Source organism: Hyperolius riggenbachi, chromosome 5 (assembly GCF_040937935.1).
Source record: "Hyperolius riggenbachi isolate aHypRig1 chromosome 5, aHypRig1.pri, whole genome shotgun sequence".
NCBI lineage: Eukaryota > Metazoa > Chordata > Amphibia > Anura > Hyperoliidae > Hyperolius > Hyperolius riggenbachi.
Genome location: NC_090650.1, coordinates 82,861,812 through 82,887,842, shown reverse-complemented (window position 1 = coordinate 82,887,842; position 26,031 = coordinate 82,861,812). Strand labels below are relative to the sequence as shown.

Sequence of the window (26,031 nt, the reverse complement as noted above, 5' to 3'; positions counted from 1 at the left end):
GGATCAGAATGCCGCATGGGTAAGTTACCCTCCCTTCTCCCGCGGTCAGAGCTGCCTAATTTAAAATTTGATTCAGAGTAGCTATAGGTACCTAGCTACTTGGTATCAGCAGCACTACTTGAGACCCCTTAGTAACAGTTAGTGACATGACTGTATCCTATGTAAAAAATACAGTGGAAGAGATCTGTGTTGTATAAATACACAATACTGTAATCATGATTCTGCTGTGCTTATCTCGTGACACTGTACACCTGACCTTACGGCAAAACTCTGCTACAACTTTTTTTTTTTAACTGTTAGAAAAAAAAGCATTTCCAATGATCAAGGAAGAAATAGAAATCAAGTGGTGCGTCTGACCATGTCGGTCAATTAGCCAGTAGGTAGTAGAAATGTGACAGAAGCGACAGGTTTTGGACTAGTTATCTCTTCATGGGTGATTCTCAGGGATTTATTTGTTTTTCAAAGCACTTAGTGAATGGCAGTTACTCTGCACAACTGCCAAAAAACTGTAGCGAGCAGGGAAGCTGTCCAGCATCATTGTTTAAATCCTTTTTAGGGAATATCTTTATGAAGAATAAAAACCTTGCTGATAATCCCCCATGAAGAGATGGACTAGTCCAAAACCGGTAGTTTTTGTCACATTTCTACTACCTACTGTAAGTGACAGCAACATAGGAGAAAAGTTATGTATGGCTCATTTTACTCTGGAAAAAAAACATACTTCTTATTTGTCTATGTTTGCACATATTTTAAATTTAACAATTTTTCGCCATAGTAATATTTTTCTAATAGTTTTGCATTTAATGTTAATGTATATGCACAACTTTTGTTTTGGGTACAGTGTGTTGTCTCAGCGCATCTCTGTAGGTATACCAATCTGAGGCGGCCTGGTGATGCGCTGATCTACCTTCTTTAGGTAAAAGGGCACCGGACATTTTGGTGCCGCCATAGACTGAAGTGTGAATTATGGCTATAGTTGTGCTCAGAGGGTAATTTAGGCGCCAGCAAAATACGGAGCCCAAATAAAAAATAAAAATACAACATCTGTGCAATTCAGCTGCCAGCAGGAGCTGGCAGTCTAATTGCATCTTACCACCGAGTCCATTGCGGCCTGGAGTGGGAATAGTAATCTATGATGCCGGGAAATTTGCATTAGCAGGGTGAGCCATTTTTCGACTTCACCATGCACCCAAATTTCACAGAGCCCTTTTTGCATGTATGCCTTGTGCCCTGCTAGACTAAAATCTAATAATTAAAAAAAAAATAAAAAAATCTGCAAAACAGGATGTCATGCTGTATTCAGAAGATTGTTAATAATCAATAAAGTTGAGATGTTACAAAAAAAAAAAAAGTCAAGACACTCTCAAACTTAAAACAGGAATAAGAATGAATTACCTGTCCATGGGTATCTCCAGGAGGTTTTCCAGGTTCAAACCGTACGGCTAACCCAAAATCTGCCAAAATTGCAGTCAGGTCATTTTTCAGCAGTACGTTTTTACTTTTAAAATCCCTGCACATAAAATAAAACAAAAATACAGGTTACCTGACAATGAATAAACAAAAAGGTCTACAGTTGCTTACAAAATTGGCTTTGGAGGTTCTCTCTAGCTAAATGACACACGACACCATCCATCCAGTACAGAAACAGCTCACCTATCTGCCGTGTGCCTCCTGTATTGTTTCCTCTGGATCGCCCCAGGGTATCTGTACCTCATTACCCCCTCTCCTCAGCAAATGAGACAGAGTCAAGGGGTACAGGCACCCCCAGTGATGCAGAGAAGATGATAAAGGAGACATGCGCCAGATAAGCAAACTTCTTCCACACTCACCATGGGCTTGAGGGGGGGTCAGGGGGCGGGGGGGGGGGGAACACAGATTAAATAGAGGCAGTCCAGCCATGGGACCTGTAGATTGTCGGAATATCAAATGCTGTCACCGCCGCATACACAAATTAAAACAACTTTACAGCATGTTGGATTGTTTTGATCGATCCGAACAGAAAACAATCGGCCGGTCATGTAGCAGGATCGGTCACTGCCAGATTTGATCCTTATGATGGAATCGTCCGGATATTGAAGCTGCCAAACAAGTAATGTAGGAGCACCTTTAGTGACCAATCAGAATCTTTCGATAGGATCATCTGCTCCATTAATGAACCAGATCTTCTCTAGTTTTCTTTGCTTTTGATAAATCTGCCCCAATAAGCTACAAGATTCTCTACAGCATCTCTAATGCTGGGAACACATGATGCAACTTTCAGGTATTGTGGTAGGAAGTTGTATCTTGTGTACATGTCCAAACTGCTCCCGACGATAACGGGGTAAATTTTCGAATGATGACTTTGCAAAATCAATCCGTTTAATGGATTAGGAACAGATCAGACATGTCAGAAATACTCCGATTCCAGTCGATTGGGGGAGAAGTTGTATCGTGCTCCCAGCATTATAGTACTTGCCATTTGTTTTGGTCTTTTTTTTGTAAATCCCTAAAGAAAAACAGAGAAGGTGAACTATCCTCTTGAAGACACTGTAGCTGTTATCTAATTATAAAGAGCCGAGCAGATGGTAACAATGTGCACGTCATGCATTCAAATCACAGGTAATCCCTGTAGTGACAGTGCTGATAAGTGCAAGATACGACTAAACGTGATAATTAACCAGGGAAATACAATTTACTGGTGTGTGCTGTGACAGGAGACCTAATGCTATTCTAATTAACAGGCCCCATTCTGCTGAAGAGCACCTTGCAGGAAATCTATGTGTTTTCTTTCACAGAAATTCAACAAAACTTTTTAACGAGGGTGGAAGAGTGTGTCTGGATGAGTTTTCAAACAACCATGCCTGAAATGGAAAAAGCACAAAATAAAAGGTACAAAAGCAGAAATCACTGTCTTCATTAGGAAATTACAAGATTTTACAGAAGTTGAGCTTAAAGGTGGCCATACATCAGGCGACTTGGTGGCCGATCGACCATCTAATTCGATTATTATAATCAAATTGGACGAAAATCTGTGCCGCCAAGTGCTTGCCCGACCAACAAAGCGACCAATTTTGGGATGGAAATTGGTCACATGGTCGATCACACATGCCACACAAGATGTCGGGCCGAAGTTGGTTGGTCGGGTGTGTGGCGGTACGGCGGCGATTTCCGGGAACGAGTGACGAGATGACGAAACCCCCACCGCAATGTATAAATGTGCCTGGTGTGTGCATTTATACTTTAGCTGTCCTGTAGCAGCTGCCACGCGGTGTCTGTAACCTCCAGGCAGCTCTGTGTACACGCTACTGGCGAATAGTGTCTGACATCGGCGCATAGCGTCTGACGTCAGACGCTATATGCGCCATTGGCATGTACAGAGAGCCGCCTCGACGATTACGGACACCGCACAGAGGCTGCTACAGGACAGGTAAAGTATAAATGCACACCCCGGGCACATTATACATTGTGGACTCAGCTAATTCCCTGAAGTCTTCATGCTGAAATCGGACGGGAATCGGCCTGTAGTGTACGGGCACAATCAACAAAAAACAATTTATCTCTAATCAGATTCGATTAGAGATACATTTGTCTCTTTGTCGAATCTGCCCATACATCGCTATATGTACTTTTATACTCCCCTCCCAAGGCAGGAAGATGGATCCCAGCGATGTCCCACGATGACGAGCATTTCCCAGTCCATCTTCCGGCCAGCAGATATACGCGACGTCACAATGGCAAACAACTAGCGCGAACGGGAGTCCAAGCGATTGGGGTACTTTGCGTGGGAGTCTTAGGGGGATCTAAAAGATTTATGATGGTCATTGTCCCCTCATGTCACCAATTGTTTGTGTAATCATCCACATGTACTCACGTCACAAGATCGCAGAAATTATCGCTGGTCACTCAAAAAGAAAAAAAAAATCACTGGTCGTTGGAAAAATCATGTGGTGGGTACAGGCCATAATAAATGGTATACAAAGATTCAAAAGATTAACCTATGGTAGCCATACACTGTACAATTTTGTGGCCAATTAGACATTCACAATTTGAAGTGATTTAAGTATTTACAATTGAAACACCAAACCGCAATGTTGGTTTTTGGTCAGTCAATTGTAATGTCGATCATAACATCGATTGCATGCAAAATTGCATAGTGTATGGCTGGCTTGAGGTGAAATGGGGCCCAAACCTTGTGCTTGTTTAGCTTAACCTTACTTATGATGTACCCAAGAGTTAGGAGGGGAGTGTGGGAAGTGGTGGCTAGACCCTTGGACATCCACTAGGCCCTAGACAGTCACCTTGGCTTCCTTTTGAAAGAACCAGCTCTACAAAGTTCTTATCTAATGGCGGATCTGTGCTCAGACCATGTCTACCTATGCCATAATGATCCCTGGCATGCAAAGCAAGCGTTTGACAAAGTATACGTCAACAGAGAGGGATATGGAGGCAGCCATATTTATTTCCTTTTAACCACTTCACCAAGGGTTTATTTACCTTAAAGTGATGGTCCAAGTAAATTAAAAAAAAAATAAAGATCCACTTACCTTGGGCTTCTTCCAGCCCCTTGCAGCCGTCCTGTGCCCTTGCCGCAGCTCCAGTGGCTCCAGATCTCCTGTGCTGGCAAAGCCGACCTTCGCCAGGTCGGGTTCCGGGGCGGCAGCTGCTGGGTTCCACAACACGGGTCACGCGGTCTCGCTGACGTCAATAGGACAGTACTGCGCAGGCGCAGACCTACTGCGTCTGCGCAGTACCGTCCTATTGACGTCAGCGAGACCACGTGACCCGTGCCGTGGAACGCAGCAGAAGCCGACTCGGAACCCGACCTGGCTTTGCCAGCGCAGGAGACTGGGAGCCACCGGAGCTGCGGCGAGGGCACAGGACGGCTGCAAGGGGCTGGAAGAAGCCCAAGGTAAGTGGATCTTTTTTTTTTTATTTACTTGGATGTTTCATTTAAAATCCAGAGCAACTTTCACCTTTTAGTGCTACTTACATTCATTTGGCCATAATGTTATCACTACTTATCACACCCAAAATATCTATACAGTTTTGTTTGCCACAAATTAGGCTTTCTTTGGGTGGTAGTTTTTGCTAAGAATTCTTTTATTGTATAGAAGATTTTTTTTATTGTATATTGCATAGAAGATTTTTTTTTTTTAAATCATGTTTGCAGTTTTCAACTGATCGTAAACTGGAGCGGTTTAAACATTTGTGATCGACATTAAACTTTTGGGGACTGAGCGTAGTAAATCCTACGCCGCACTTGTGGCTGTCCAACTTGGCTCCTGATTACATGATCACTATGATCGCTGGCCGATCGTACTGATCACTATTAGAGCAGCGGCGGTAGGAGGGGAAGAAGAGGATCCACTCCCCTTCCTGACATTACCCCGGCGATCGTCGCTGCCCTGCACTCCGGCTGGCATCCCCGCTAGCTCTGCCTTAAGTGTCGGGTCTGGCTTGATGACGTCATCAAGCCACGAACCAGAACTTAATGGCAGTGCGAGCGGGGATGGCGGCCAGAGCTGCTCATCGCTGGAGCCCAGGAGGTGAGTAAAAGCTGCTGGCAATAATACAGGGGACACCATACCCAGCTATTTATAGTGGGGATCCGGCTGCTAGACCTCCCCTAACGTGCCCCCTGCATGTAAAATGGCCTGGTCCATAAGGGGGGTTAGGCAGCCGGTCCCCAAAGGGTTAAGGGCTAAAATGGATTTAAAGACTGATCCGCAATGTTGGTCTTCAGTCTTTTAAAATAATTGATAGGATTATCGATTAAAACAAAATCGAATGGGGAGGGCCCTTTACCAGGTATGCTGAATATGCAACATTTCCTCACCTCCGAGTCGCATGAGGGGAAATGCTACCTATTCAGTCAATAGCATGCCGGTGATTCTGCAGTTTACCGCCGCACACATCTGAATCCCTAAAGGTGTGCATAGCACAGCTACAGTGACTCGGCTGCAGCTTTGCAGCAGAAAGGGTGCCGTGGAATCTGAAACAGACACCACACCCGAGTGGAAACAAGGCCTAACTGAATGTTGTATGGCCAACTTAACACAAGTGACATTCATCGCTGGGAAACAAAAAGGATTTAGCTCCTCTGCGTTGGTTTACAGTAGTCTTGAACCTTAGAGAATGACCAATTCTGTGTACCCCACAGCCCTACCATTAGCCATAAGTCAACTGGCACAACCAATATTTTAAAGGAAACAGGAGGTGAAAAACTGATGAGATAGATAAAAATGACATTTTTAGACATCACACAGTTTCATTTCACTTTTAAATCGACTTTTTACATTTTTACTATTTTATTGTCTGCTCAAAAACAAATGCATTAAAGTATGTCAGAACTAAATCTATGCCTTATTAACCCTTTTTAATCTCTTTCCTGTGCTTAAAAGCAATTTTCTGCCAGGAAAGTGTTTTATAGCTGTAATTCCTTATCAAAGTTACGCTATAGTCCAACACGGTACCCAACCCGGACAGAAACTGTCACTTGTATACTTGATTTTTTAACTCTTTCCGGCAGTGAAAGAAAAAAAAAAGGAACACAGCATAGTTATTTGTGTGCTTGGAACTGTACATACACATGCCTATCATGTCGAATGTCCTTTAACTTCCTTAGCCATAAACCCGAGTCAGGCTCGGGCCGGAAATCCGCAGCACAGAGCGGTAACCCCGAGCCTGAATGAGTTATACTGCTGCAGATCTTCCTGCTGTATGTTTTTCCGTTTTTAGGATCTAAAAGCTTGTGAAGAAATTGCACGGCTTTTAGACCCTAAGATTCAGAAGTAATTATACCGTTAGGGAGGTTAATCGTAAGGATTTTTTGTCAAAAGCTTGAGAAAGACAATGGACCAATACCAAATGGCATGTACAGAACTGTACATATTATTTAATCCAATTCCAAACCATCTTTAATCAAATATTTTGGAAGAATTTAGCCCTTCCTTTTACTTTAACACATAACAGTCCACGTTATTCTGAGTATATTTGTGTTCAGCACATTACACAAGGCTGACATTATTTCAAATTTGCATATGTCAAGTCCTTTCAGCTGTGTCCACATCTATTAACATGTCTGTTATAACTTGGCCAATTTTTTTTTAAAATAAAAATGAATAGGTTGATAAACAAGAAATGTAATTATCGGAATGGATTTCACGTTTCATTTCACCTAGTGCCAAGCACCAGTGATTTCCTCCAGCGAGAAGGGGAATCATTTTAATTGGCTCATGTCTATGGTAGAATCTGCTGTTTTTAAAGTTCCATGCTGCCAAACACTTCATGCTATGCTACTCTTTCCAAGCAAGGTCTGTAGAGCTGTCTTTTTTCCTTTTTTTGTTTTAATGCGACATTAATATGTGCTTTACAGTCCAAATTCTCAATTTAGAAATGAAATACAAGAAACCGTTATCTACAAGTACCATCAGTTCCTTATTTATTTTTAACTTGCCTCTTCTCTTTTGAAAGGTACTTTAATTCAATTCTGGACGTCTTTTTAAAAAAATATTAAAAAACGAAAGGCAATGATTTGTGCTCTTCTAAAGCAAGACTGGCTACATACCTTTACTTTGTCTCTGTGAAAAACCTTTCCTCATATATTCTCACTTATGCTTAGTTGATTCACTGCAGTCGGCAGCTGTAGGTAACTATAGGGACTGGGACTCAATCACTTTGGTGACACTTCAGGCCTGTGTTCTGTACAGACCTGTTGCTAACCTAGAGGCAAATGGCCCATTCTGTTGCTATGGAGGATGGACGATGGTGTGGTGCACGACAGAGTGGAAAAAGGAGAACGTTTGGCCGAGACAACCCGGCACTGTGGATCTCATGCCTATATCAAAGCTAGATATTCAGCCGTTGCGGCCACGGCAGACCATCTTGGGCAAGAAACCTCTAGCATATGTACGAGGCTTAAAGAACCCCTGCATAGGGGGAATCTATTAAATAAAGCCTACAGTGCACTACTTTATCTTTTCAGAATTGTCCTGGCTCTGCTCATTGGCCTTTGTAGTCCCCCCAGTCCCTCCCTCATAGCTCCTGTGCTTTCTGGAAGTTCCTCTGAGTGGCGAAGAGCTATTCTGAGCTGTGCATTCACGAGTATCGAACGCACAGTAAAAAAAAAGGCTCATGAACGAGTGTTAACTTTCACTGTGCACGCATGGTTCAGAATAACAGGCCACCACTAGGGGAAATTAGAATCAAGAGAACCAGGGAATGGGGAATGGGGGGGGGGGGGGGGGGGGAGACCCTAAATATATCACTTGATCTCCCTGAGTGCTTTGGGGCAGAAGGCTGTTCAACATCATAGCCTTGACTAAACATCACTGAGAGGGTGGGGATACATACCGCAAAATATAGATAAGAGAAACGTTTCACACCAAAACCAGAACAACAAACATAAAAATAAGTATCCCAAATAATTTGTTACATTCTATTTTTCATTACGCTTCCTCTTTAAAGGAAACCAGAGACTTCAGAAAGTAAAGATTTGATACTTACCTGGGACTTACTACCGCCCCATAAACACGTCTGATTCCCACGCTGTCCTCCCGCAGTCTGCTGTTCAGCCATGGTCAGCCCCAGTAACATGCTCAATCGCATCAGTCCGGGTCTATTGCGCATGTGCAGGAGGTCCGCGCATGTGCAGAAGACCCAGACTGGACCCGACTGAGCCAGTTACTGGGGCTGATCATGGCCGATTGGCAGACCATGAGTCAACAGCATGGGACTCCCAGACACTAACAGACTACCATGATAATTTGTTTTATTGCGGCAAAAATGGCAACTTAAAGAGACACTTAAGCCAGAAAAAAAAAAATTAGTTTTACTCACCTTGGGCATCTACCAGCCCCCCTGCAGCAGTCCTGTGCCCTCGCAGCCACTCACTAATCCTCTGGTCCCCCGCTGCCAGCTAGTTTCGTTTTTGCCGACAGGCCCGTCAGGACTGGCCACGCGTAGCTTTTTTCCGCATTCCCGCATAGCGCTATTGCGGGCCGCAACGCGTACAAAAATACGCGTTGCCGCATTATGCACGCATAGATAACGCGTATTTTTGTACGCGTTGCGGCCCGCAATAGCGCTAATTACAGTCGGGAATGCAGAAAAAGCTACGCGTGGCCAGTCCTGACGGGCCTGTCGGCATAAACGGAACTAGCTATCAGCGGGGCACCAGAGGATTAGTGAGTGGCTGCAAGGGCACAGGACTGCTGCAGGGGGCTGGTAGAAGTTTTTTTCTGGCTTATGGTTCACTTTAAAGTGAACCCAAGGTGAAAATAAACTGATGAGAAACAATTATATTTATTTATCCTCCTACTCCTAAAAATGACTTTTTTTGATATTTGATATTTAAACATTTACAAAGTAGGTTGAATGTTTTACTGTCTATAATCAGTGGCAGCCTTATGAGTGTCCCAGAGTTATAAAAATGTCAATAGTTTATATGTCTCTCTGCCCTCAGAAGTTGTATTCTGCCAGGAAATTTGTTATTGCTGTAATTTGCTTATCAGTGATGTTTACTATATTCCCAAAACAGAAGTGGTCACTTCCATGCCTAGAAATGAACTATTTTAGGGCAGCAAAACAAAACTAGTAAAACAGCCTGGTTATTAATAGGCTTTGTACTGTACATACACCTTTATCTCATGTCCCATACCGCCTCGGATACACTCTAAATGCATGCAACGTAATAAATGTAAAAAAACAAACAACGAAAACTATTTACCGCATTAATAAACCAGGAAAATGAACGAAGGCTTGGGGGAATAAAGTATGAAGATATATTTGGCTGACTGGTGAATTCATATCTGCTCCGAAGCAAAATACGGTCACATATGTCTGTGGTGTCACCTTGTGTAAGCTGCAATATTTATTTTGCTTCCTATGCGCTTCTTTTTTTCTCTGATCTAAGCATAAAAAGACAAACTACTGCAGATAGCGCTACGAGGACAGACACCGACACAAGCCTACTACACAGGAAGCTGCTCAGGTGACTCCAATAGTCCCGCAGAAAGCCATGAAATGGAAGAAGTGTCTCGTTTGTCACATAACTCTTTGGTAGCAAGCACATTAGTCAGAGTAAATCAGTTTCACCCAGCTTGAGACTGGCTCCATCTGCACTGGCGAAGCCATTAGCGAGGAGCCTTCGGTACATTTATATTTTGGATAATGGGTAGGCCGCGGTGTAAAACGGCAACTCTCCCTGCTGTGAGTTGTCCAAGCTGTCTCCGTACAAAACTCCAGACAGATGGCATGTGTAAATGAGAAACACATTTCCTTTACTTACACGGCGCAAGACTGTATTAAGAAGAGGAGAAAAAATCCTGGGAAGAGGAATCTTTCAGGGTTTGTTGAATGACTAACGGGCTAATAGTCGAGAATATTTTGTCATTAGCTAGGACAACACAAGCTCACTAAATGGATGTTATGATATCTGTAGTGAGAGGGAAAAAAAACGACATTTCATTGCAGGCTGGTAGCCAGGAGACCACACGGAAAATCTGGAATTACGGCCATCAACAAAGAGCCAGAAATGGGTCTGGGGAGCAGACGAAATGTTACACAGCTGTCTGGTCTGTGTTACTGAAGCCAGTGCAGGAATCTGGCACCATGCACAATGCATCATTAAACCAAGAGCAGAACTGTTGTCATCTTATAACTGGTGCTGTGTAAGTTAAGTATAGCCTACCCTGAACTTACATGCACTAAAACTACAACTTGCTTCTTTGTTAAGTTAACAGGTTATGGGCCCAGGAGAGGGGGAACAAACCGATGGAACAGGCTGCTTTTTGACAGAGATAAAAATGATGATATGTAAGACAAAAGTCCTAGGCCATCTGCGCTTGATGAATCTTGAAGAGACCATCCTACATGAACCTTCAGATAACACAGACCCAGTTGAAGGCAGAAATAAGAAGGAGGAGGCTTATGCTGAGCTAACAGTCCACAGGTAAATAGTCTGTCTCCCGGGGTCCCCTCTGTAGCAGCTGCCGTAGCTGTATCTGAGCCATATGTCCGTATACCAGGTTTGGCTGCAAGGGCAGGCTACTGCCAATGCAATACATTTGATAGATCCGCATATCCATACCTGTGAGCGATTGCTGGCTTGTGCCCTTCCCCTTTACAGCGGGGCACGTCTTCATGGAGGTAGGCTAGTCCTCGCGCCATAGACTCAGCAATGTGGCACAGTTCGTTCCAGTTGATCACGTTCCCTTTCAGGTAGTCTGTCAGGGAGCCCTGAAGATGAAACAGTGATGAAGCACATTAGTTTACAGAATGGACATTTTCATGAACACAACAAAAAGGCTGAAAGAAGAATTCCACAAAGCATTAAATAAAAATATCCACCAAACTATAGCAGCTATTCCAACGCACTTTCAAGTATTTATCCCTTACTAGTATAAGGTGTATCAGAAGGCGTTTCTATAACTCTTGCTCTGCTTACAAAGTTTTCTCAAGGTACATATGGTAGCATCAGAACCACAAATACAGGGGCTCCACAAGGCTGTGTATTGTCACCACTACTGTTCTCCCTATACACCAACAATTGCATATCTTCCGTGGACTCTGTGAAAATCATCAAATTTGCAGACAACACCACCATCATCGGCCTAATTGGCAGCTCCGGAGAGCATGAGTACCGCAGCGAAGTAGAGAGAATCTGCAACTGGTGCAGTGACAATAACCTAGTACTCAACGCTGCTAAGATCGTTGAACTAATCGTGGACTTCAGGAAGAATCCTCCCCCCCCTCCCACCTGTCCTCATTGGGGGTACCGAAGTCTCTAGGGTGACATCCGTGCGGTTCCTCGGCACGACTCTCTCCAACAACCTTAAGTGGGGGCAGAACACCACTAACATTCAGAAGAAATCTCAGCAGAGGCTGTTCTTCCTGCGCCAACTGAAGAGATTCGGCATGCCCAGGAAGCTGCTGGCCAGCTTCTATACTGCCACTATAGAATCCATACTCTGCTTCTCAATCATTGTATGGTACATGGGTGCAACGGCCAGCGAAAAATACAAACTGCAGAGAGTCATAAATGACGCAGAGAGAATCATCGGGTCTTCTCTTCCACCACTTGATCTCCTCCACTCCGCTAGGATGATGAAGAGGGCCACTTTGATCTCCCGTGACCCCTCCCACCCAGGCAGATGCTACTTCAAGCTTCTCCCACTGGGCCGCCGCTACAGGACTATACCATGCAAAACCTTCAGACTGAAGAACACCTTCTTCCCCCAAGCGGTTCGGCTGCTGATCTCCAACCTCCCCCTGTCAGGCCCGCCTTCTGGCATGTCCTAGCGGGGCCTTCCAGCCAGTTCTCGCCGCTGCCTGCCCTGGTTCTCGCTGCCCTGGGTAGTATGGGGGCCACCATCAATCATCATCATTATTACCATTATCATTACTATGATCAGTATTGACGGTTCCTGCACGACAGGAAGAACACTAACTGATGACCGGGGTCTGCTACTAATGTGGGTTAGACCTATACCATTACTGTAACTCCAACTGTTTTGTGTTGTGTGTTTTGTTTTCCTATACTATGCCTATGCCATGTGTACCACAAAGAATTCCGAGTACAGCTCTGCTGTACTTGGCGAAATAAAATTGATTCTGGTAGACTAAAGTCATCTGAGGCGGACGATAACAACCGCCTCTGCTTATAATCCGGTGTGTATAGCGGCAGCCAGGCGGATCAATTCCAGTGAGCGTCAACCAATGGCTTTGTTCTCCCTACTCACCCTGTGACATCACATCCGCTCCGTTCAGTCTTCCCTCTGCTGCCCACAATGCAACAGAAAACAGCGTTAGCCTGCAGGCTAACTACGTGTCTGTACGGCCTCGGCCCAGCGATCTCACCTGAGGGATCGGATTTTGATCCCCGTCAGGAGACATCCATCCAGCGTGTGTATGGGCCTTCAGGAAGAGCCTGTTGCTCCACTAGGTGACTCTTATATTTGATACAGCTGATACAAATCCTGAAATAAATCTGCACTGTTTCTACTTCCTGCTTACATTGAAGCAGACATATTGTTAACATTCTGTGCTTTCAAATGGCTTATCTGCCATGGCAGTCAGGTGACAGGGGAGAGATCAAATTACAACTTGTGATTAGACGCAAATGAGGGGGAATTCAACAGGCTCTCTAAATACATACAGGGTGCATTTCTCTGTTTTCCTTCTGTCCTGTGCAGGAGTTCAGGTCCACTTTAACCTTCCTGGCGGTTCGGGGTAAGCCGCGCAGGAGGTTTTCTTGCTGCACGCAGCTAGAACTTTGCTAGCTGCGTGAGCACACCGATCGCCGCCGCGACGCAGTTCTTTGAACGGGATTTCCTGATCGAAGAGGGTAGGGGGATGCCGCTGCACAGCGGCTATCATGTAGCGAGCCCTGGGTTAAAAAAAAACAACAAAAAAAACGGCTGCGCTGCCCCCTGGCGGTTTTTAATAGACCGCCAGGAGGGTTAACCAGAACAAACCAGACACTGATATTTCCACCCTCTGCAACCCCACCAATAGTGACCATTAATAAAACACTCCAATAACCTGAACTCCTAAAAACGGCTGTCTGGGGGAAACTCTGGACTCTGCACTCTCATTTAAACCACACCTCCTTAGATTTACTCATTAATCTCCAGATACCATCCGGAACCTATGCTCCTCCCAGGAGACCCCTCTTGTCCTTTAGTCACCGCCTCTCATTTCCACATCCAGGACTTCTCATGAGCATCACCTCTCCTATAAAAATGCTCTCCCCCAGACAGTCTATCATGCTCAGAGCCTGGAAACCTTCAGGCCGGCTTCACACTGCAAATTCAAAACAGGCCTTTGGGGATTACCACATTAGTATGCGGTAATCCCAGTCTGGCATCCAGCCAAACAGGAAGTGACTCACTTCCTGTTGGGCAATTGATGACCTGCACGGAAGCCTATTTCTAAAACACACTTCTGTACAAGCGCAACGCTGAAAAGTGCGGCGTAGACTTATAGGACTTCCGGTCCAATGCAGATCGCCAGAGGGTAACGCAAGTTTGGAAGCATGTTAGGTAGGGCACTTCTGGAGGAGCATACCACAACATTGCAATGTGAACTCCCCCATAGACTTTCAGTAGGCTGCGGTAAATTTACCGCACAGCCTCAGTGTGAAAAGGCCCCTCAAACATGCTCTCAAAGCACACCTGTTCAGACAAGCCTATAGTTTGCTATAGCTAGCATTCTAGCATTGGAGGCAGGGCCGGCCTTTGACCCGAGCGACCGCTCAGGGCGCCGGCTTCCAGGGGGGCGCTCCTGGCATTAACAACCAGGCGGACAAAACTGTTTGCGAGCAGAGCAAGCTGTTGTCTCTGGTGCAGCAGCGGGCACTAGGACCTGGAGGAGGCATACTTCTCCAACCTCCTGCTCGGACTCCCTCATCAGCCCCCCTCCCCGCCTCTTCAAGCACGGAGGATGGATACAGCAGCAGTCCGAGGTGGCGAGGTAATCCCCGTTTGGGCTGCTGAAACTTGTGTGTATTTTTCTTTCTTCTGGAGTAATCCTCTACAGACAGGGTTTGTCTTGTCCTGTCTGCCATGGCTAGGATGTATTTTCTGTGTTTTGGCCAGAAAGTTAGGAGAAGTGTGTTAGCATAAGTAAGTGTGTGTATCACTTGAAAACGGCTTCACGTGTGTGTGTGTGTGTGTATACTGTGTGTGTGTGTGTGTGTGTGTGTACAGTGTGTGTGTGTGTGTGTGTGTACAGTGTGTGTGTGTGTGTGTGTACAGTGTGTGTGTGTGTGTACAGTGTGTGTGTGTGTGTACAGTGTGTGTGTGTGTGTGTGTGTGTGTGTGTGTGTGTGTGTGTGTGTGTGTGTGTACAGTGTGTGTGTGTGTGTACAGTGTGTGTACGTGTGTGTGTGTGTACAGTGTGTGTGTGTGTGTGTACAGTGTGTGTGTGTGTACAGTGTGTGTGTGTGTACAGTGTGTGTGTGTGTGTACAGTGTGTGTGTGTGTACAGTGTGTGTGTACAGTGTGTGTGTGTGTGTGTGTGTGTGTGTGTACAGTGTGTGTGTGTGTGTGTACAGTGTGTGTGTGTGTGTGTACAGTGTGTGTGTGTGTGTGTGTGTGTGTGTGTGTGTGTACAGTGTGTGTGTGTGTGTGTGTGTGTGTGTGTGTGTGTGTGTGTGTGTGTGTGTGTGTGTGTGTGTGTGTACAGTGTGTGTGTGTGTGTGTGTGTGTGTGTGTGTACAGTGTGTGTGTGTGTGTGTGTGTGTGTGTGTGTGTGTGTGTGTGTGTACAGTGTGTGTGTGTGTGTGTGTGTGTGTGTGTACAGTGTGTGTGTACAGTGTGTGTGTGTGTACAGTGTGTGTGTGTACAGTGTGTGTGTGTGTACAGTGTGTGTGTGTGTACAGTGTGTGTGTGTACAGTGTGTGTGTGTACAGTGTGTGTGTGTGTACAGTGTGTGTGTGTGTGTGTGTGTGTGTATACGTGTGTACGTGTGTGTGCGCGTGTATATATATATATATATAGGGTGAGCGTGTGTATATATAGGGCCCTGATTGGAGGTGTACTGCCTAATCCGCCCGCTAACCCATGTCTCATTCCCTAATGTTTCCAACCCACTACCCTCTAAATTGTAAGCTCGCAAGGGTAGGGAACTCCTAGTGTTTCTAATGTGATTTCTGATCAAAGTCAGAACAATTTTGGGTATGTAGAGTTGGAGTTGATGGTTTCAATAGACTTTTGTACCAACTCCACAGCCCTGGCATCTATGCTTCCCAGTATTTGTTTTGTACCATGTACAGCTTATGGAAGATGTTGGCACTATATAAATAAAAATAATAATCATCTACAAATGGGTGGTAAGATACCTGTACTGCCTCTAAACTGTTGCCCAAAATGATCAAGAATGATCATCTCAGGTGATGAACAATCTAGCGTCTGTACACGGATTATAATTTGCAAGCACTTTTCTGAATACTATTTCGGAGTTCTGTTACTGAAAACTTTTGAAGGATGAAAGAAAAAAAAAATCAATTGGCTTCAATTACAACTGTTATTCCTATTTAATTCCCAGTCCAATGACTCGTGCAGTTGTGTTTTAACTTTGTACATATGTGAGAAGTGCCCTTCTGAATCACTTGCCACAGCTGCTAAGCCGTTTAATAAAGCATTTCTCACTTCGGAACAGCATGGAAGCATTATTATGGTTCAGTAATAATCTGGCCACTGGGTGTCACTGTTACTTCTACAATCATAATGTGCTCAAGAAATCAATTCATCTTTTGGGAAGATGAATGAAATCAAACCTAGCACTAAAAAGATTCCACATGGCAATAAGAACAAAACAGGAGGATTACCAAACTACATTATTGCTTCAGTGAAATAACCATTTTCTCACAAAAAAATATTTCTCCCAGGTTTTTGAAGGTTTGTTTTAAAAGTTTGTAAGGCAGACATTGTTGAAGGGGGAGGGGGTGTCCTAAAAGATTAGCAATAGCATAACATTTAAAGAAAAACAAATCTTTGTTAAGGCCGATACAAATCCTGCAATACATTTGCAGTGTGTCTACTTCCTGCTTTCATGGAAACATATAGGGTTAATCCTGTGTTTACAAATTAGCTACTCTGCTGAGGCAGCCAGCTGACACAGCTGAGAGATCAGGTTAAAGTTTTGATTACAGATGAGGGGGAATTAGACAGTCTACACTCTCTAAATACATACAGGGTGCATTTCTCTGTTTACCTTCTGTACTGTGCAAGAGTTCAGGTCCACTTTAAGGTTAGGCAGTTACAGAGGGCAGGTTATGGTTAGGCGGTTACAGAGGGCAGGTTATGGTTAGGCGGTTACAGAGGGCAGGTTATGGTTAGGCAGTTACAGTGGGCAGGTTATGGTTAGGCAGTTACAGAGGGCAGGTTATGGTTAGGCAGTTACAGAGGGCAGGTTATGGTTAGGCAGTTACAGAGGGCAGGTTATGGTTAGGCAGTTACAGAGGGCAGGTTATGGTTAGGCGGTTACAGAGGGCAGGTTATGGTTAGGCAGTTACAGAGGGCAGGTTATGGTTAGGCGGTTACAGAGGGCAGGTTATGGTTAGGCAGTTACAGAGGGCAGGTTATGGTTAGGCGGTTACAGAGGGCAGGTTATGGTTAGGCGGTTACAGAGGGCAGGTTGTGGTTAGGCGGTTACAGAGGGCAGGTTATGGTTAGGCGGTTACAGAGGGCAGGTTATGGTTAGGCAGTTACAGAGGGCAGGTTATGGTTAGGCAGTTACAGAGGGCAGGTTATGGTTAGGCAGTTACAGAGGGCAGGTTATGGTTAGGCAGTTACAGAGGGCAGGTTATGGTTAGGCAGTTACAGAGGGCAGGTTATGGTTAGGCAGTTACAGAGGGCAGGTTATGGTTAGGCAGTTACAGAGGGCAGGTTATGGTTAGGCAGTTACAGAGGGCAGGTTATGGTTAGGCAGTTACAGAGGGCAGGTTATGGTTAGGCGGTTACAGAGGGCAGGTTATGGTTAGGCGGTTAGGCATTAGGGGTGTGTGTTTGAGCAGGGGGGGTCTTAGGGTTAGGCAATTATAGCGGAGGGTTCAAGTGAAAATGGGTGCTGGGTACGGCATAGTAAAATATTGGCGATTTAAATGACCAATATTTTACCATTAGCGGTACCACAACTACATGATGATGATGATGATTATATAGAAATGGAAAATAATGTTGTATTCACTTAAGCGGAACAAGTGTGTTTGGGGGCTTTTGGGACTTGCAGTGGAACAATGTGGATAATCTTCTGTTTTTAGGAGGTCTTGCTGTACATTCAGCTCAGTGAGCGTAATAGAAAGCTTCTCTGTTCCTCTGTACTAATACCTAGCAGTTTTCCCTAAATTGCGTGGTAATTTTGTGACAGTGGGCTGAAAGCATCTAATGGAGAAACCAGGCCACATTAAGCACTGAAGTTCTCTAAAAATAATTTTGCAACTCCTAAGGACCCATCAGACAGCGCCATGGTGGCCCCAGCGAGAGGCACAGCCAAGCATTGGACAGTGGTGGCCGGGGCTTAATATAGACACTCACCTTTTCATGGAAAGCAGTGATAAGCCACAGCTCCATTTCCAAGTTTGTTCCCCTCTTCTCAGCTGCTATGAACTGCAAGAGGTTTTCGTGTTTCATGCCAGGGGTGTTAAAGATTTCTCGCTCACTCTGCCAAGACTGTTTGTCCTAAAAATAAAAAATAAAAATACGTATGTAAAAAAAAACAAGACACAAAATCTAACTTTTTTTATATTATGAGTATTATTAGAGCTGACAAAGAGTGTACTTAACCCATTCGCGTTCCGTCGTTTTCACTTGAGAAATGTTCACCTCCCATTCATTAGCCTATAACTTTATCACTACTTATCACAATGAACTGATCTATATCTTGGTTTTTCCGCACCAATTAGGCTTTCTTTGGGGGGTACATTTTGCTAAGAGCCACTTTACTTTAAATGCATTTTAACAGGAAGAATAAGAAAAAAAACTGAAAAAATTCATTTCTCAGTTTTCAGCCATTCAGCTAGTTTTAAAATAATACATGCCTCCATAATTAAAACTCACGTATTGTATTTGCCCATATGTCCTGGTTATTACACCGTTAAAATTATGTCCCTATCACAATGTATGGCGACAATATTTTATTTGGAAATAAAGGTGCATTTTTTCCGTTTTGCATCTATCACTATTTACAAGTTTAAAATAAAAAAAAATATAGAAATATTTCATCTTTACATTGATATTTAAAAAGTTTAGACCCTTAGTTAAATATTTACATTTTTTTTTATTGTAATGTTTTTTGTTTTTTATATTAAACATCTTATTTGGGTAGTTTTGGGAGGGTGGGATGTAAACAAGAGATTTATAATGTAAATGTGTGTTTGAATTTTATTTTTTTACTTTTAGTTGTAGTTTTACTTTTTGGCCACAAGATGGCGGCCATGAGTTTGTTTACATGACGTCACTCTAAGCGTACCATACGCTTAGAGAGACGCATGGGGGGGCGCTAAAGCCAGAAAAAGTGCAGCTTCCGAGAGAAGCTGTCGCTTTTTCAGCGGGGGAGAGGAATCAGTGATCGGGCACCATAGCCCGATTCACTGATTGCCTGGCTAACGAACGCGCGAGCGTCCGCGGGAGCGCGCGCATTGTTCCTGGACGTAGAAATTACGTCCAGGAACTAAAACACGTTAATTGTCAAGACCGGCACAGGGACCTAAAAGGTGGAGCAGGAAAAAATGGCGCATACCACAATAGAAACTTTCTGGCGCAGCATTGAAAAGAACGGTAAATGTAATTTACCGTTTTGAAGTGCAACATTCTGGCGCAAGGCGCACTGCCGGTAATTATCCATCACTGTGCCAGAATGTTGCACTTCAAAACGATCAATTACCTTTACCATCCTTTTCAATGGTGTGCCAGAAAGTTTCTATTGCGGTGATCGGAGGGTTAAGTGTGACAGGCGGCAGTGGTTAAATGACATTACCTGCTCCTGGACGATCGCTTTTCCTCTCCGCTTGTTAGTTTGAATGAGCCCGGCAGCCAGCCAATCACCACGCGGCTTCAGTCCCCACATGGTGATTAGTTGGGTGCAGGACTCCTTCAAACTGAACAGGAAGTGGAGAGGAGACGGGATCGCCAGGACCAGGTAATGTATCACAGATGCCAGTAATCACATCCTATTGCTAAGGTTATTTAACATTTTAGGGCATTTATAAAACGTTAAATAACCTTAGTAGCAAGATGCCATTATCGGCATCACCCTGCGCCATTTTTCCCGGCGCCTCGTTGGTATGTATGCCCTAAAAGGTTTCCATAACTTACAATTTTTTTTCAAAGCTTTAGGCGACAGGCCTGCCCTGTCCGTGTCACAACTAGGGATGATCAATGAGATGGAAATTTCTTGCAGGATTATGGAAATGCATGCAGTTTGAAATTGAACCAATCAATTTACCGGTAAACCTGGGTGAGACTTGATTCGTCCTTTGAAGCTGCATAAATTTGCATATAACATTTACAAAAACCTGCATGAACTCAGAAATATTTCCATTTGATCATCCTTTGTCACAACTATCAGAACTAACGACCAGCAGCTTCCAGGTAGTCTCCATTTCAGGGTATGCATTGTAGAGTTATCATGAGATGTAGCCAAACCAGTGCTAAATACAATTCAAATGCTTGTGCCACTAACGCACATCCATTGCTTTCAACCACTAATTCTGCTACCCCACTTGCGTGCTGTAAGCATTGCCGGTGGCTATAGCAATAAACTGCACTTGCATTGCTCTGCAAATCTCTCCAGTGCGGTACAGATCGCTTTATTTATAAGAAATTGAATCGCACTGTATTTGTGCAAATTGCATGTGTTGCGTTATTGTGCTAAAGCACAACGCATGGCTGAAAACAGACAGTATGGTCTATGCATTTTTGATTTCCTTGCGTATCTCAGACAGCATGCGTCTGAGATAAAAAAAACAAACAAAAGTGGGGAAGTGGCCTAACTAGGTCTATAGATTGCCAGAGACAACAGCATGAGATATCTGCCTTTTTTATTCAGTGGATCAGCAGAAATTGTTATTAAATAATAAACTTATTTATATACAGACACAAAATTCATCTCAAGTTGTTGCTTCAACCATAATGCAAGTATCATGCATTATTATTTTGCTTTCCCGAGGAAATGTGAGAACTGCCCTATTTAAAATATGAGTTAAGGGGTCCAAACCAATTCACTTTTTCTCCTAAGTTTTTTTTCTTCAAAATCTTAAAGGGAACCTTAAAGGACGTACGAGGCGAAATTACAAAAAAAAAGTAAATTACCTGCCTCATCTTTTAAGGCACGAGGACGCCGTCCGCGCCCTCCGGGGCAATCCGCCGGGTCCCCCCGCTCATTAGCCCCCCACGGCCCGGGTCGGGCTCTCCTGCCTCTCGCAACATGGCCGCTTCCTCTGGCCGCGGCTGCGCAGTCCGCCTGGCCGCGAGTGCGGCTGCGCAGCTCTAGGGCCAACCCCCTGATCCACGTGGATTGGGGGGGGGGGGGGTTGGCCCTAGAGCTGCGCAGCCGCACTCGCGGCCAGGCGGACTGCGCAGCCGCGGCCAGAGGAAGCGGCCATGTTGTGAGAGGCAGGAGAGCCTTACCCGGACCGTGGGGTCGGCAGCCGGCCCGGGGGACTAATGAGCGGGGGGACCCGGCGGATCGGCCCGGAGGGCGCGGACGGCGTCCCCGTGCCTTAAAAGATGAGGCAGGTAATTTACTTTTTTTTGTAATTTCGCCTCGTAAGTCCTTTAACTGAGAGAGGTATGGATGTTTCCTTTTAAACAATACCAGTTGCTTGGCAGTCCTGCTGATCTCTTTGGCTGCAGTAGTGGCTGAATCATACACCTGAAACAAGCATGCAGCTCATCCAGTCTGACTTCAGTCAGAGCACCTGATTTGCATGCTTGTTGCAGGGCTGTGGCTAAAAGTATTAAAGACACAGTATCAGCAGGAGAGTCAGGCAACTGGTATTTTAAAAGGTAAAATCCATCTCCCTCTCAGTTTAGGTTCCCTTTCACAGAACTGAAAGGGCGCGTTGTTAGAAGCAAATGGTGAGCTTCTGAGAGGAACTGACAGCGAGGCAAGTATGTAATATTCATTTGCAGGTTAATTGTTTATTATAAATCATTTTACTTGGTTCAGGTTCACTTTAATGAATGCACATGTTTATTTTTTTTACAATATTAATTTTGCTAATTATTTAGTCAATGTTTGTCCATTGTAAAATCTTACATTTATCAGTCATGCTGACATCATTACTGCTGGTGCATCACTGTTTTTTTTTTACTTCCTACCTGAGTAGAACATCAGTTGATCTCCCAGAGTCCACTGGGGCAGAAGACTGTGTGACATCACTGTCTAGGCTAAACATAACTGGGAGTAACTTCCCAATATACAGCAATACATAGGTAGAGGTGTTAATCGGGAAAGGTAATAATCATAAAAATGAATATCTTATGTTCCGCTTTAAATAGCACTTGCAATGAAGCATAGCAGAACTGTAAATTCATGTAAACCAAACAGCTTCACTTACCTGGGGATTCCCCAAGCCCCTAGCAGCCGTCCTGTGTCCTCGCCGGTCCTGCCCGAGCCTCCGTTCTCCCGCGCGAGCCACTTTCATTACTGCCGACTTACAAGTTGATGGCAACTGCGCCTGCACGCCCCAGGCAATGCAACGCTTTCTTCGCGTTCTCACCCGCTAGAGCAGCTATAGCGGGCGGGAATGCGAAGAAAGCATCGCATTGCCCAGGGCGCACAGGAGCAGTTGCAAGTCGGCGGTAATGAAAGTAGCTCGCACGGGAAAACGGAGGCTCGGGCGGACCGGCGAGGGCACAGGACGACTGCTGGGGGTTTGGGGAAGCCCCAGGTAAGTGAAGCGGTTTGGTTTACATGAATTCACAGTTACGCTTGTCATTTTAATTTGTATCACAGTCTGCAAAGAGCTTTACCATTTAGTAGGCTTTAACATTTGAAAGACAACACACAAGCACATGTTTCTTAACCACTTAACGACCGCCTAATGCCGATAGGCGTCGGCAGGTCGTTAGTGGTTTAGCATGGCTTTCCATGCCAGTTCATGGAGGGTGTCTCCGTGAACAGTCTGCGAGCCGCCGATTGCAGCTCGCAGGCTAATTGTAAACATGCAGGGAAAAAAATCCCCGCTGTTTACATCATACGGAGCTGCCGTAAAGGAGATCGGCGATCCCCGGCCTCTGATTGGCCGGACACCGCCGGCACACGATAGGCTGAAGCATCCGTCCTGCGCCGCCCAGGGAAAGGAGGGGAGGGAGAGCCAGGGAGGGTGAAAAACGCTGCGGAGGGGGGCTTTGAGGAGCCCCCCGCTACCCACAAACAGCCGGCAGTGATTAAAGGGGGGTCTGATCGCCCTGCGTGCCTGCTGATCTGTGCTGTGGGCTGCAGAGCCCACGCAGCACAGATCAGCCAGAATTCCCCTGGTCCATAATTGGTTTAGGCTGCTAAAACAAGACCACATTTTACATCGGACTTCTTAAATGCAGAGCTTTCAAAATATTTTCAGCATTAGAACAGAATCTTGACTTAATGAGCGCAAACCCAATCACGCTTTTCTCAGGCTACAAAGATGGGGTTTGTACACTTTTCCATAATTGTCCTTGTGTCTGACTTCTCTTTCTTCTGAGTTCCTTCTTCGCAGTGCCTTTCAGAGACTGGAGAAAATTAGATTCCTACCCAAATTTCCATCGCTGTTATTTTACTGGAGAAACTTACAAAAGGGAATCCACTGTGCATTTTCCTGATCAGAATGAGAATGAGGCCTCAGCACAGGCCAATGTACAATGAGAGTGCACGATTACTGATTTACAGGGCCTTGCCAGCATTTACCTCCTGTGTGCCTGCTGGGGACGAGCCAAGTGCAGGCCACAGCTTAGCCTGTACAGAGTTTAGCAAACAATGCCATGGACGGGAGACTTACATTTCAATAGTAATGAAAGCAAAAAAAGCAAATGATTTTTCTTCAAATTAGCACGTCCCATATGGCTCTGAAATTCTCGGGGGGTAATGTCATGCACACGAGAACAGCACTGTACTTTTAAAAGGCTATTGGCCTAATTATGCCATAGCAGTTCTAGGAAATTTGCTTTAACCCTTTCGCAGCCAATTTATTTAGAGGCTTGCAAGTGCTCCAGGCCAATTTATTTTAGCAATTTTTTTTTCTTTCTTCCTTATTAGTTTTCCTAGCTTCAAATTAGTACTGCAGTAATGTGTATTTATGGTCACTTGTCACTAGGGGCCAGTGTGAGACAGTAACCGAGGACTTCAGCTTTCAGTTTCTAGATTTCTGCTAGTAGAGAGAGATCAAAGCATTCCAAGAATTTACAGTAGGCGTTCTGTCAACGGAGGTCAAAATCAGTGCACTCATCTCAAACGAGATAACTCTATTGAAGCTGCTAAGTGGCAAAACACTAGGGGGCAAGGAGAGACAATAACAGAGGACTTCTGCTTTCAGTTTCGATATTTTCTGTAAGTAGAGACAGATCAAAGCATTCCAAGAATTTACAGCACAAGGAGTTCTGCCAACTGAGTTTAAAATCTGTGCACTTATCTCAAACGAGATAACTCTATTGAAACTGCTGATGGGTTAAAGTGGGTGGGTTAAAGTGGCTAAATAAAAAAAAATAGAACAGAATGACTAATGAAATACAGTTTAAGATAGGGACCACACTTGCAAAAAAAAATCATGTTCGATTTCACACACAGCAAAATCACACGGAATGATTCTATGTTGGAACATGTTAGAACTTTGCAATTTTCCATTCGCAATTCTAGCAGGTTTACAAATTTTAACCTCCTGCCATAAAATATTGCAAAATGATTTCCACAAACAGCCGGCAGGTGATGGTGAGTGATGTACTGTATGCAACATGGAAACCTTGGTTTTTGTTAGAAGTGTGGTTCATGCCCACAGACTAGCAGGACTACATTTTGATCTGCTCTGGACAGCCCTTGCTCAAGCATAAACTAAATACATAATGGTTCTCCTGCGTAGGAAATATCCTCAGCAGGTCTGTGAATTCACCCCCACCTCTGGCTGGATCATAAGGTTAACCCAACAACTTAAGCTTTGGTCAGTGTTCTCATTGTCTAGGCTGGCAAAAAACGCGTATTCATTTTTTTTTTTTTTCCGAACTGATTTTTGGCCTGCACTATTTATATAAATGGGGTTGGGATTTCACCAGGAAATCTATTGAAAGTCGATTGAACAGTGAAGTTGCCCTGTTCGAGGCAGTCTGTGGCCCATCAATCTACCACCCCTCTGCACTGCCCAATACTTGACCTAGATTTTCTGAGCCGCTGTCAGGGCATCACAGTGTGGGGGTGGCGACGAGGCCCATGTGCACGGCTTTTATTCTCTTCCTCCTCATACGACCGGGATTGGGTCATCGTGAGTTGTAGTGATGGGAAAAAGTAGTGTGTGGGGTTCAGAGAATAGGGGCTCCCTTACAATTTGTGCCACACCGACACCACTCCCAATCGCATGTAATGTAGTCCCATAGAAACATGGTAGTACAAGAAAATGGACGCCGGAAAAAATAAGTCTGCAAATTTGTACTCCCGCCAGCAATTTCTACGGGGAACTAAAGTACATGTGATGATACAAGCGGAGGGAGAGGCAGAGCGCTGGCAGTGTGGCACAACTGCTCCCCCACCCACAACTCCTCTCGGTCCGGACCTGCAGGATGCTGAGTGGAGGGTGGGGAATAGGCAAGGGGGTAGCCAGCAGCAACTATCCCTATGCCAACAGCTGCAGCAGCCAGCAACTCGCAAGCAGTAGCCACCACACTAATGTGATGCCAGCGGTAGCCACTCACCAGCAGCTGCCACTCTGATGCAAGCGGTAGCAGCAGCCACTGATTAACAGTTGTCACTATACCAGCAGCCACTCATTTGCACCTGCCACTTTGCCAGCAGCAGTAGGAGCTACTGATTGTGGAATCGCTCTCCTAGGGGGGCCCAGAAATTTCGATACTTTTGATGAATTTTTGAAAACTTGTCAAAATTGATCAAAATTTTATTAATTTGACATTTTGGGGAAATCAATTCCCAGCAGATTCACCATAACTGTGATCAATAGCACTATAAAGATACCATAAGGAACAATGTGGAGCGGGTTACATTAAGGCAGCTTGAAGGTGAAGGGTGTTGGCATGGAACTCGACAGCAAACAGAGAAAACATGGGAAAGGTGGTTGTATGTGTACATCTGCTCCTCTACATCTAGGATGTCCTAGCACCTTTATGGACTGCTACAGCTATAGGTACATCCATGCTTAGTATTTAAATCCACGTTTTGGTAGAATAAAAAAATAAGATCTGCTTTTTATAATGGACCTAAAGAAGGGTAAACGACTTTCATTATCAACCAACTTTGGTTACTTTAAAGGGAAGGTTCAAGCAAAATAAAAAAAATGAGTTTCACTTACCTGGGGCTTCTACCAGCCCCATGCAGCCATTCTGTGCCCTCGTAGTCACTCACTGCTGCTCC

At 44.7% G+C, this 26,031-nt stretch overlaps 1 protein-coding gene across 2 annotated transcripts in view; it reads right to left on the bottom strand.

Annotated features, from left to right (window-relative positions):
• The window catches only part of ACVR2B (activin A receptor type 2B), a 219,517-nt gene that overhangs the window by 6,611 nt on the left and 186,875 nt on the right, over nt 1-26,031 (bottom strand). For both annotated transcript variants that reach the window (XM_068235924.1, XM_068235923.1), the window contains exons 6-8: nt 18,018-18,161; nt 11,069-11,217; nt 1,396-1,510 (exon numbers count right to left, since the gene is read on the bottom strand). In XM_068235924.1, coding sequence (XP_068092025.1) covers nt 1,396-1,510; nt 11,069-11,217; nt 18,018-18,161 — 408 coding nt within the window. The remainder of the gene's footprint in view (nt 1-1,395; nt 1,511-11,068; nt 11,218-18,017; nt 18,162-26,031) is intronic.